General features: G+C 58.0%; 1 protein-coding gene across 1 annotated transcript in view; it reads left to right on the top strand.

Annotated features, from left to right (window-relative positions):
* The window catches only part of LOC115118030 (glutamate receptor-interacting protein 2-like), a 190,522-nt gene that overhangs the window by 134,296 nt on the left and 43,236 nt on the right, over positions 1-12,990 (top strand). The window contains exons 16-17 of the mRNA XM_065000742.1: positions 9,733-9,877; positions 12,738-12,877. Coding sequence (XP_064856814.1) covers positions 9,733-9,877; positions 12,738-12,877 — 285 coding nt within the window. The remainder of the gene's footprint in view (positions 1-9,732; positions 9,878-12,737; positions 12,878-12,990) is intronic.

Raw genomic sequence — 12,990 nt, 5'->3', positions numbered from 1 at the left:
TCCTCGCCTCACCTCTCCTGCCTCTCCTCTCCTCGCCTCGCCTCTCTCGCCTCTCCTCGCCTCTCGCCTCGCCTCTCCTCTCCTCGCCTCTCCTCTCCTCTCCTCGCCTCACCTCTCCTCGCCTCTCCTCTCCTCGCCTCTCCTCGCCTCTCCTCGCCTCTCCTCGCCTCTCCTCGCCTCACCTCTCCTCGCCTCGCCTCTCCTCGCCTCTCCTCCTCCTCGCCTCTCCTCTCCTCGCCTCGCCTCTCTCGCCTCTCTCTCCTCCTCTGCGCCTCTCCTCCTCCCTCGCCTCTCCTCTCCTCGCCTCTCCTCTCCTCGCCTCTCCTCGCCTCTCCTCCTCGCCTCTCCTCCTCCCTCTCCACCTCTCCTCGCCTCTCCTCTCCTCGCCTCTCTTCTCCTCGCCTCTCCTCGCCTCTCCTCTCCTCGCCTCACCTCTCCTCGCGCCTCTCCTCTCCTCGCCTCCTCTCCTCGCCTCGCCTCTCCTCGCCTCTCCTCACCTCTCCTCTGGCTCACCTCTCTCCTCGCCTCACCTCGCCTCACCTCGCCCCTCGCCTCTCCTCTTGCCTCTCCTCGCCTCGCCTCACCTCGCCTCACCTCTCCTCTCCTCTCCTCGCCTCACCTCCTCTCCTCTGGCCTCTCTCCTCTCTCCTCGCCTCACCTCGCCCTCGCCTCCTCTTTGCCTCTCCCTCGCCTCTCTCACCTCCTCGCTCAACCTCGCCTCCTCTCCTCTCTTGCCTCTCCTCGCCTCTCCTCTCCTCGCTCTCTCCTCTCCTCTTCTCTCTCTCTCCTCTCCTCACCTCTCCTCTCCCTCTCGCCTCTCCTCGCCTCTCCTCTCCTCGCCTCACCTCTCCTCGCCTCACCTCTCCACCTCTCCTCGCCTCTCCTCTCCTCTCTCGCCTCTCCTCTCCTCTCGCCTTTCCTCTCCTCGCCTCGCCTCTCCTTGCCTCTCCCTTTTCCTCGCCTCACCCTCTCCTCGCCTCTCCTCCTCGCCTCTCATCGCCTCACCTCTCCTCGCCTCCTCGCCTCTCCTCGCTCTCCTCGCCTCTCCTCTCCTCTCCTCGCCTCGCCTCTCCTCGCCTCTCCTCTCCTCGCCTCTCCTCGCCTCTCTCGCCTCTCGCCTCTCCTCGCTCTCCTCGCCTCTCCTCCTCCTCTCCTCTCCTCACCTCTCCTCCACCTCTCCTCTCCTCGCCTCTCCTCGCCTCTCCTCTCCTCGCCTCTCCTCTCGCCTCGCCCTCTCACCTCTCCCTCGCCTCACCTCTTCTCACCTCTCCTCGCCTCTTTTCTCTCCTCTCCTCGCCTCTCCTCTCCTCGCCTTTCCCTCCTCGCCTCGCCTCTTGCCTCGCCTTTCCTCGCCTCACCTCTCCTCGCCTCTCCTCTCCTCGCCTCTCCTCGCCTCACCTCTCCTCGCCTCTCCTCGCCTCTCCTCGCCTCTCCTCGCCTCTCCTCTCCTCTCCTCGCCTCGCCTCTCCTCGCCTCTCCTCTCCTCGCCTCTCCTCGCCTCTCCTCGCCTCACCTCTCCTCCGCCTCTCCTCGCCTCTCCTCTCCTCCCTCTCCTCGCCTCTCCTCGCCTCTCCTCTCCTCGCCTCCTCTCCTCGCCTCTCCTCTCCTCGCCTCGCCTCTCCTCGCCTCGCCTCTCCTCTCCTCGCCTCTCCTCACCTCTCCTCGCCTCTCCTCTCCTCGCCTCTCCTCGCCTCTCCTCGCCTCTCCTCTCCTCGCCTCACCTCTCCTCGCCTCTCCTCTCCTCGCCTCACCTCTCCTCGCCTCGCCTCTCCTCGCCTCTCCTCACCTCTCCTCTGGCCTCTCCTCTCTCCTCGCCTCACCTCGCCTCACCTCGCCCCCTCGCCTCCTCTTGCCTCTCCTCGCCTCGCCTCACCTCGCCTCACCTCTCTCCTCCTCTCTCCTCGCCTCTCACCTCTCTCTCCTCTCTCCTCTCTCTCTCTCCTCGCCTCACCTCGCCCCTCGCCTCTCCTCTTGCCTCTCCTCGCCTCGCCTCACCTCGCCTCACCTCTCTCCTCTCCTCTCTCCTCGCCTCACCTCACCTCTCCTCTTGCCTCTCCTCTCTCCTCGCCTCATCTCGCCTCTCCTCTTGCCTCTCCTCTCTCCTCAACTCGCCTCTCGCCTCACCTCGCATCTCCTCTTGCCTCTCCTCTCTCCTTTCCCCTCTCCTCGCCTCACCTCTCATCTTGCCTCTCCTCTCACCTCGCCTCACCTCACCTCGCCTCACCTCTCTCCTCTCCTCTCTCCTCGCCTCACCTCACCTCTCCTCTGGCCTCTCCTCTCTCCTCGCCTCACCTCGCCCCTCGCCTCTCCTCTTGCCTCTCCTCGCCTCTCCTCACCTCTCCTCGCCTCGCCTCTCCTCGCCTCCTCCTCTCCTCGCCTCACCTCTCTCGCCTCTCCTCTCCTCGCCTCGCCTCTCCTCGCCTCTCCCTCGCCTCTCCTCTCTCTCGCCTCTCCTCACCTCCCACCTCTCTCGCCTCCTCTCCTCGCCTCTCTTCTCCTCTTGCCTCTCCTCGCCTCTCCTCTCCTCGCCTCATCTCTCCTCGCCTCTCACCTCTCCTCGCCTCACCTCTCCTCGCCTCGCCTCTCCTCGCCTCTCCTCTCTCCTCTGGCCTCTCCTCTCCTCGCCTCCTCGCCTCACCTCTCCTCGCCTCTCTTCTTGCCTCTCCTCGCCTCGCCTCACCTCGCCTCACCTCTCTCCTCTCCTCTCTCCTCGCCTCACCTCCTCCTCTGGCTCTCCTCTCTCCTCGCCTCACCTCGCCCCTCGCCTCTCCTCTTGCCTCTCCTCGCCTCGCCTCTCCTCGCCTCACCTCTCTCCTCTCCTCTCTCCTCGCCCTCACCTCACCTCTCTCTCTTGCCTCTCTCTCTCTCGCCTCTCCTCTTTCTCCTCTGCCTCTCCTCTCTCCTCAACTCGCCTCTCGCCTCACCTCACCTCCTCTGGCCTCTCCTCTCTCCTCGCCTCACCTCGCCCCTCGCCTCTCCTCTTGCCTCTCCTCGCCTCACCTCACCTCGCCTCACCTCCTCTCTCCTCTCCTCTCTCTCCTCGCCTCACCTCACCTCTCCTCTTGCCTCTCCTCTCTCCTCGCCTCACCTCGCATCTCCTCTTGCCTCTCCTCTCTCCTTTCTCTCTCTCTCGCCTCACCTCTCATCTTGCCTCTCTCACCTCGCCTAACCTCACCTCTCCTCGCCTCTCCTTGCCTCTCCTCTTGCCTCTCCTCTCTCCTCTCCTCGCCTCACCTCGCCCTCCCTCTCCTCTCCTCTCCTCGCCTCTCCTCTCCTCGCCTCTCCTCTCCTCTCCTCTCCTCGCCTCGCCTTTCCTCGCCTCACCTCTCCTCTCCTCTCCTCGCCTCTCCTCTCCTCTCTCCTCTCTCTCCTCGCCTCTCTCGCCTCGCCTCTCCTCCTCTCCTCACCTCGCCTCTCCTCGCCTCTCCTCTCCTCGCCTCACCTCTCCTCGCCTCACCTCTCTCGCCTCTCCTCGCCTCTCCTCTCCTCTCCTTCTCTCCTCTCCTCGCCTTTCCTCTCCTCGCCTCGCCTCTCCTCGCCTCGCCTCTCCTCGCCTCACCTCTCCTCGCCTCTCCTCTCCTCGCCTCTCCTCGCCTCACCCTCTCCTCGCCTCTCCTCTCCTCGCCTCTCCTCGCCTCTCCTCGCCTCACCTCCTCGCCTCGCCTCTCCTCGCCTCTCCTCTCCTCGCCTCTCCTCGCCTCTCCTCGCCTCTCCTCACCTCTCCTCGCCTCGCCTCTCCTCGCCTCGCCTCTCCTCGCCTCTCCTCTCCTCGCCTCTCCTCGCCTCTCCTCGCCTCACCTCTCCTCGCCTCGCCTCTCCTCGCCTCTCCTCTCCTCACCTCTCCTTGCCTCGCCTCTCCTCGCCTCTCCTCTCCTCGCCTCTCCTCGCCTCTCTCTCCTCGCCTCGCCTCTCCTCGTCTCTCCTCGCCTCTCCTCGCCTCTCCTCTCCTCGCCTCTCCTCCTCACCTCTCCTCGCCTCACCTCTCCTCGCTCTCTCTCTCCTCGCCTCTCCTCGCCTCTCCTCGCCTCTCCTCGCCTCACCTCTCCTCGCCTCGCCTCTCCTCGCCTCTCCTCTCCTCGCCTCTCCTCACCTCTCCTCGCCTCGCCTCTCCTCGCCTCTCCTCTCCTCGCCTCACCTCTCCTCTCCTCGCCTCTCCTCTCCTCGCCTCGCCTCTCCTCGCCTCTCCTCGCCTCTCCTCTCCTCGCCTCTCCTCACCTCACCTCTCCTCGCCTCTCCTCTCCTTGCCTCTCCTCTCCTCGCCTCTCCTCGCCTCTCCTCTCCTCGCCTCACCTCTCCTCGCCTCGCCTCTCCTCGCCTCTCCTCACCTCTCCTCTGGCCTCTCCTCTCTCCTCGCCTCACCTCGCCTCACCTCGCCCCTCGCCTCTCCTCTTGCCTCTCCTCGCCTCGCCTCACCTCGCCTCACCTCTCTCCTCTCCTCTCTCCTCGCCTCACCTCACCTCTCCTCTGGCCTCTCCTCTCTCCTCGCCTCACCTCGCCCCTCGCCTCTCCTCTTGCCTCTCCTCGCCTCACCTCACCTCGCCTCACCTCTCTCCTCTCCTCTCTCCTCGCCTCACCTCACCTCTCCTCTTGCCTCTCCTCTCTCCTCGCCTCACCTCGCATCTCCTCTTGCCTCTCCTCTCTCCTTTCCTCTCTCCTCGCCTCACCTCTCATCTTGCCTCTCCTCTCACCTCGCCTAACCTCACCTCTCCTCGCCTCTCCTTGCCTCTCCTCTTGCCTCTCCTCTCTCCTCTCCTCGCCTCACCTCGCCTCACCTCGCCCCTCCTCTCCTCTCCTCTCCTCGCCTCTCCTCTCCTCGCCTCTCCTCTCCTCTCCTCTCCTCGCCTCGCCTCTCCTCGCCTCGCCTCTCCTCGCCTCTCCTCTCTCCTCTCCTCTCCTCGCCTCTCCTCGCCTCTCCTCTCTCCTCTCCTCACCTCTCCTCTCCTCGCCTCTCCTCGCCTCTCCTCTCCTCGCCTCACCTCTCCTCGCCTCGCCTCTCCTCGCCTCTCCTCGCCTCTCCTCTCCTCTCCTCGCCTCGCCTCTCCTCGCCTCACCTCTCCTCGCCTCTCCTCGCCTCTCCTCGCCTCACCTCTCCTCGCCTCTCCTCTCCTCGCCTCTCCTCGCCTCTCCTCGCCTCACCTCTCCTCGCCTCGCCTCTCCTCGCCTCTCCTCTCCTCGCCTCTCCTCGCCTCACCTCTCCTCGCCTCTCCTCGCCTCTCCTCGCCTCTCCTCTCCTCACATCTCCTCGCCTCGCATCTCCTCGCCTCTCCTCTCCTCGCCTCTCCTCACCTCTCCTCGCCTCACCTCTCCTCGCCTCTCCTCTCCTCGCCTCTCCTCGCCTCTCCTCGCCTCTCCTCGCCTCACCTCTCCTCGCCTCGCCTCTCCTCGCCTCTCCTCTCCTCGCCTCTCCTCGCCTCTCCTCGCCTCTCCTCGCCTCACCTCTCCTCGCCTCTCCTCGCCTCTCCTCGCCTCTCCTCTCCTCGCCTCTCCTCTCCTCAGCTCTCCTCGCCTCGCCTCTCCTCTCCTCGCCTCTCCTCTCCTCGCCTCTCCTCGCCTCTCCTCGCCTCTCCTCTCCTCTCCTCGCCTCTCCTCTCCTCGCCTCTCCTCACCTCTCCTCACCTCTCCTCGCCTCACCTCTCCTCGCCTCTCCTCGCCTCTCCTCTCCTCGCCTCTCCTCTCCTCGCCTCTCCTCGCCTCTCCTCTCCTCGCCTCTCCTCTCCTCGCCTCTCCTCTCCTCGCCTCACCTCTCCTCGCCTCTCCTCGCCTCTCCTCGCCTCTCCTCGCCTCGCCTCTCCTCTCTCGCCTCGCCTCGCCTCTCCTCGCCTCTCCTGTCCTCGCCTCTCCTCGCCTCTCCTCACCTCTCCTCGCCTCACCTCTCCTCGCCTCTCCTCCCCTACTCCTCTCCTCGCCTCGCCTCGCCTCTCCTCGCCTCTCCTCGCCTCTCCTCTCCTCGCCTCTCCTCGCCTCTCCTCACCTCTCCTCACCTCTCCTCGCCTCACCTCTCCTCGCCTCTCCTCTCCTCGCCTCCTCGCCTCTCCTCTCCTCGCCTCTCCTCGCCTCTCCTCCTCGCCTCTCCTCTCCTCGCCTCACCTCTCCTCGCCTCGCCTCTCCTCGCCTCTCCTCGCCTCTCCTCGCCTCGCCTCGCCTCCTCGCCTCTCCTGTCCTCGCCTCTCCTCGCCTCTCCTCACCTCTCCTCGCCTCACCTCTCCTCGCCTCTCTCCTCCCTACTCCTCTCCTCGCCTCGCCTCGCCTCTCCTCGCCTCTCCTCGCCTCTCCTCTCCTCGCCTCTCCTCGCCCTCCTCTCCTCGCCTCACCTCTCCTCGCCTCGCCTCTCCTCTCCTCGCCTCTCCTCTCCTCGCCTCTCCTCTCCTCTCTCCTCTCCTCGTCTCTCCTCTCCTCACCTCTCCTCGCCTCACCTCTCCTCGCCTCTCCTCGCCTCTCCTCGCCTCTCCTCGCCTCTCTTCTCCTCACCTCTCCTCGCCTCACCTCTCCTCGCCTCTCCTCGCCTCTCCTCTCCTCGCCTCACCTCTCCTCGCCTCTCCTCTCCTCGCCTCACCTCTCCTCACCTCTCCTCGCCTCACCTCTCCTCGCCTCTCCTCGCCTCTCCTCGCCTCTCCTCTCCTCACCTCTCCTCTCCTCGCCTCTCCTCGCCTCTCCTCTCCCTCGCCTCACCTCTCCTCGCCTCTCCTCTCCTCGCCTCTCCTCGCCTCACCTCTCCTCGCCTCTCCTCTCCTCGCCTCGCCTCTCCTCGCCTCTCCTCTCCTCGCATCACCTCTCCCTCGCCTCTCCTCGCCTCACCTCTCCTCGCCTCTCCTCTCCTCACCTCTCTTCGCCTCTCCTCGCCTCACCTCTCCTCGCCTCTCATCTCCTCGCCTCACCTCTCCTCGCCTCTCCTCTCCTCGCCTCTCTCTCCTCGTCTCTCCTCTCCTCACCTCTCCTCGCCTCACCTCTCCTCGCCTCTCCTCGCCTCTCCTCGCCTCTCCTCGCCTCTCTTCTCCTCACCTCTCCTCGCCTCACCTCTCCTCGCCTCTCCTCGCCTCTCCTCTCCTCGCCTCACCTCTCCTCGCCTCTCCTCTCCTCGCCTCACCTCTCCTCACCTCTCCTCGCCTCACCTCTCCTCGCCTCTCCTCGCCTCTCCTCGCCTCTCCTCTCCTCACCTCTCCTCTCCTCGCCTCTCCTCGCCTCTCCTCTCCTCGCCTCACCTCTCCTCGCCTCTCCTCTCCTCGCCTCTCCTCGCCTCACCTCTCCTCGCCTCTCCTCTCCTCGCCTCGCCTCTCCTCGCCTCTCCTCTCCTCGCATCACCTCTCCTCGCCTCTCCTCGCCTCACCTCTCCTCGCCTCTCCTCTCCTCACCTCTCTTCGCCTCTCCTCGCCTCACCTCTCCTCGCCTCTCATCTCCTCGCCTCACCTCTCCTCGCCTCCTCTCCTCTCCTCTCCTCTCCTCTCCTCTCCTCTCCTCTCCTCTCCTCTCCTCTCCTCTCTCCTCGCCTCTCCTCTCCTCGCCTCTCCTCTCCTCTTGCCTCTCCTCGCCTACCCTCTCCTCTCCTCTCCTCTCCACTCTTCGCCTCCAAACCTTTTCTCTCCCTTCTTACTCCCCAGTGGTGGGATCTGAGGACATGTTTCCCTTATGACCGACACTATATATACACACAAAAGTATATGGACACCCCTTTAAATGAGTGGATTTGCCTATTTCAGCCACACCCGTTGCTGATGGGGAGTATAAAATGAAGGACACCGCCATGCAATCTCCATAGACAAACAATGGCAGTAGAATGGCCTTACTGAAGGGCTCAGTGACTTTCAACGTGGCACCGTCATAGGATGCCACCTTTCCAACAAGTCAGTTTGTCACATTTCTGTCCTGCTAGAGCTGCCCCGGTCAACTGTAAGTGCTGTTATTGTGAAGTGGAAACGTCTAGGAGCAACAACGGCTCAGTAACGAAGTGGTAGGCCACACAAGCTCACAGAACGGGATTGCCGAGTGCTGAAGCGTGTAGTGCGTAAAAATCTTCTGTCCTCGGTTGCAACGCTCACTGCCGACTTACAAACTGCCTCTGGAAGCAACGGCAGCACAATAACTGTTCATCGGGAGCTTTATAAAATGGGTTTCCATGGCCGAGCAGCAGCACACAAGCCTAAGATCACCATGCACAATGCCAAGCGTCGGCTGGAGTGGTGTAAAGCTCATCGTCATTGGACTCTGGAGCAGTGGAACTGCCTTCTCTGGAGTGATGAATCACACTTCACCATCTGTCAGTCTGATGGACAAATCTGGGTTTGGCGGATGCCAGGAGAACGCTACCTGCCCCAATGCATAATACCAACTGTAAAGTTTGGTGAAGGAGGAATAATGGCATGGGGCTGTTTCTCATGGTTCGGGCTAGGCCTCTTAGTTCCAGTGAAGGGAAATCTTAATGCTACAGCAGACAATGACATTCTAGACGATTCTGTGCTTCCAACTTTGTGGCAACAGTTTGGGGAAGACCCTTTCCTGTTTCAGTATGATAATGCCCCCTGTGCACAAAGCGAGGTCCATTCAGAAATGGTTTGTCGAGATCGATGTGGACTGAACAGATCCCTGACCTCAAACCAATTGAACATCTTTGGGATGAATTGGAACACCGACTGTGAGCCAGGCCTAATTGCCCAACATCAGTGCCAGACCTCACTAATGCTCTTGTGACTAAATGGAAGCAAGTCACTGCAGCAACGTTCCAACATCTAGTGGAAAGCCTTCCCAGAAGAGTGGAGGCTGTTATAGTAGCAATGTTCCAACATCTAGTGGAAAGCCTTCCCAGAAGAGTGGAGGCTGTTATAGCAACAATGTTCCAACATCTAGTGGAAAGCCTTCCCAGAAGAGTGGAGGCTGTTATAGCAGCAATGTTCCAACATCTAGTGGAAAGCCTTCCCAGAAGAGTGGAGGCTGTTATAGCAGCAATGTTCCAACATTTAGTGGAAAGCCTTCCCAGAAGAGCGGAGGCTGTTATAGCAGCAATGTTCCAACATCTAGTGGAAAGCCTTCCCAGAAGAGCGGAGGCTGTTATAGCAGCAATGTTCCAACATCTAGTGGAAAGCCTTCCCAGAAGAGTGGAGGCTGTTATAGCAGCAATGTTCTAACATCTAGTGGAAAGCCTTCCCAGAAGAGTGGAGGCTGTTATAGCAGCAATGTTCCAACATCTAGTGGAAAGCCTTCCCAGAAGAGTGGAGGCTGTTATAGCAGCAATGTTCCAATATCTAGTGGAAAGCCTTCCCAGAAGAATGGAGGCTGTTATAGCAGCAACGTTCCAACATCTAGTGGAAAGCCTTCCCAGAAGAGTGGAGGCTGTTATAGCAGCAACGTTCCAACATCTAGTGGAAAGCCTTCCCAGAAGAGTGGAGGCTGTTATAGCAGCAATGTTCCAACATCTAGTGGAAAGCCTTCCCAGAAGAGCGGAGGCTGTTATAGCAGCAAAGGGGAGACCATCACAGTCAATGCTAATTCCTCTATGTATCTTAGGGAAAGTGAATATAATTTCTCATCCTTCAGTCATTTTTCAAGTTGAATGCCAGTGCATTGTGGATGTTTGAGATGTTTAGGGAACTGAATTATTATCCATGTTGCTTTAAAGTTTAGTTATGTTATGCCCTGAAGACATCCCTTCCTTCCTCTGTCTCTCTCTTTCTCTCTCTATTGGCCTCTCTCTTTCTCTAATGGTCCCACCCTCTCTCTCTCCCTCTCCCTCCCCCCTTCTAGATGAACAAGAGACGTCTGGTTTAATCATCTACACGGTGGAGCTGAAGAGATATGGAGGCCCGCTGGGGATCACCATCTCAGGCACGGAGGAGCCCTTTGACCCCATCGTCATCTCTGGCCTCACCAAGCGGGGCCTGGCTGAAAGGTGAGACCCGGGGATCCTGGAACCTAGCTGCCTTGGCCAGTGTTTTTTTCCCCTGACTGTGGGGTTAGAGCCGACCTGTCCTTCTGTATCCCCTACCCATCCGGCCAAGAGGAGGCTGGTTCAGAGGCGAGAAAAAAGAGGGACAGAGGATATGGGGAAAGGGAGGAGGGAGGAGGGGAAAGGGGAGAGGGAGGAGGGGAACGGGGAGAGGGAGGAGGGAGGAGGACAGGGATAAAGAGAACAGAGTGAATGTCATCGTTATTTTTTGGCCTCACGAAGAAGAGTAATGGCTGAGACTCACTAGTTCCAGACAGGTACTCTAGACCCAGGGACCCAGGCATCTGGCCTACCCCACAAAGGCCTCTGACCGTGGGGCTAGAGCCAACCCGTCTATCCTTGTCGGCCCTGGTACTCTTCATACCCTTTTTCTTCAAAGTATTTTCAGAAAAGGGTCGAGTAGGGAGGATGTGAGGAATCAAGGAAAGACGACTTGAGAAAGAGACCCAGTGTCGGTAAGGGCAGGAGGGGGCACTAGCCCCACGTTCAGGGGCCCTCTCCCCCTCTCTCTCCTCTCTCTCCCTCTCCCCCTCTCTCTCGCTTCTCTCTCTCCTCTCTCCCCCTCTCTCTCCTCTCTCTCCCTCTCCCCCCTCTCTCGCTTCTCTCTCTGTGCCCAATCTCTCTTCTCTCTCCCCCTCTCTCTCCCCTCTCCCCTCTCTCTCTGCCCAATCTCTCTCCTCTCTCCCCCCTCTCTCTCTCTCCAATCTCTCTCCCCATCTCTCTCTTTCCAATCTCTCCCCCGCTCCCCCTCTCTCTCTCTCTCCCCCTTTCTCTTTCTCTCCTCTCTCCCCCTCTCTCTCCTCTCTCCCCTCTCTCTCCTCTCTCCCCCTCTCACTCTGCCTAATGTTTCTCCTCTCTCCCCTCTCTCTCTGCCCAATCTCTCCTCTCTCCCCCTTTCTCTTTCTCTCCTCTCTCCCCCTCTCTCTCCTCTCTCCCCCTCTCACTCTGCCTAATGTTTCTCCTCTCTCCCCTCTCTCTCTGCCCAATCTCTCCTCTCTCCCCTCTCTCTCCCCTCTCCCCCTCTAATCAATAAGGGGTTTTGCATTCTATAGAATGCATAGTGTGTGGTCCCTCATCAATCAACACACAATACCCCATAATGACAAAGCAAAAACTGTTTTAATTTTTCTTTTATATAATATTTACATAAGTATTCAGACCCTTTACTCAGTACTTTGTTGAAGCACCTTGTGCAGCAATTCCAGCCTCGTGTCTTCTTGGGTATGACGCTACAAGCTTGACACACCTGTATTTGGGGAGTTTCTCCCATTCTTCTCTGCAGATCCTCTCAAGCTCTGTCAGGTTGGATGGGGAGTGTTGCTGCACCGCTATTTTCAGGTCTCTCCAGAGATGTTTGATCAGGTTCAAGTCCGGGCTCTGGCTGGGACACTCAAGGACATTCAGAGACTTGTCAAGAAGCCACTCCTGCGTTGTCTTGGCTGTGTGCTTAGGGTCGTTGTTCTGTTGGAAGGTGAACCTTCGCCCCAGTCTGAGGTCCTGAGCGCTCTGGAGCAGGTTTTCATCAAGGATCTCTCTGTACTTTGCTCCGTTTATCTTTTCCTCGATGCTGACTATTCTCCCAGTCCCTGAACTCCAATCAACTTGTAGAAACATCTCAAGGATGATCAATGGAAACAGGATGCACCTGAGTTCAATTTCGAGTCTTATAGCAAAGGGTCTGAATACTTATGGAAATAAGGTATTTATTTATTTTAAATATACATTTGCAAAAAATGTCTAAAAACCTGTTTTAGCTTTGTCATTATGGGTATTGTGTGTAGATTAGAAACAAATATAACAAATATAAATTAATGAATTTTAGAATAAGTCTGTGATGTAACAAAATGTGGAAATAGGGATCTGAATACTTTCGGAATTCACTGTTGTTGCCTTGGTAACCAAACAAACAGTCTAGCTAGTTTAGCTAACCAAACCCCTTAGACCCTTAGCCGTAGTAAATTGACGATATACCACACCTCTTCTGGCCTTAATTTATTAACTAAACCTTCTATTTGAAATATTTTTAAAAGCTTTGCTTGATTGAGTTTCTCTGGTGCAATGGAACTGATAGAATAGTACCAAAAGTGCAAATCCCACCCATCTTGCTTTCCAGACAGGATCAATCAAACACTCAAAAGTATTTGAGGTCATTTTGGTATGCTGTAGTATTTGTTTTCATTCCTATGATATCAAAATGTGACTTTAAAGGGGCTTAAATCAATTTTTTTGGACTGCTAAATTAATCATATATACCCATTGATTCTTTAAGAATATATATACCTTATAAATACCTCATGAGCTCAGTTCAACTGTCATACCCCATCAGAACCCAAAATATAAGCTTGATTTTCTCCAGTGTCTGTAAACAAAATCAATGCAAACAAAAACTATTACTTCAAAAAACATGTTGATCTCCTGGATGGTGGGCCCTTGCATCCATGGCTCTGTCTATGACTTTTAGAGTGGTGGTATTTCTCCAGCTCCACCACTCGGATGTTTACCACAGCAAGTGGCCGGGGTAAGGCTTTGTTATTGTCTCAGACCAATTGGCTTCACCTATTATGCATTTCTACTGCTGTTATATAAACATCTCATGTTTTTAAACGTGTTCTATGTGTTGGGTGGGTTAAGCAGGAATCATGGAAAATCTAAATGAGCTTAAAATAGATTTTCTCTCTCTCATCTATCTCTTATGTTTATCTTAGAATGACCCGTCTTATTTCTCAGCCACTATTATATTCCATGGAATACTGGCATATTACTGCCGTCTGGTGTAAACGGGGCCTGTTGTCTTCCTCTGTAGGACCGGAGCAATCCATGTGGGAGACCGTATCCTGGCTATCAACAGTGTCAGTCTGAAGGGCAAGCCGCTCAGCGAGGCCATTCACCTGCTACAAATGGCCGGGGAGACGGTCACACTCAAGATCAAGAAACAGGTCGACAGTAAGTGTTCAGAAAATCAATCAATCAAGTTTCAAATCAAATCAATCAAATCTTTTACAGTTACCCGGGCCTAGACCCCAAAGAGAAAGCAGAAAGAGTGCAGTAACCACAAC

Source organism: Oncorhynchus nerka, linkage group LG15, assembly GCF_034236695.1.
Source record: "Oncorhynchus nerka isolate Pitt River linkage group LG15, Oner_Uvic_2.0, whole genome shotgun sequence".
In the NCBI taxonomy this organism is placed as follows: Eukaryota; Metazoa; Chordata; class Actinopteri; order Salmoniformes; family Salmonidae; genus Oncorhynchus; species Oncorhynchus nerka.
The sequence above is the reverse complement of the archived record's forward strand: the minus strand, read 5'-3'. Positions and strand labels throughout refer to the sequence as shown.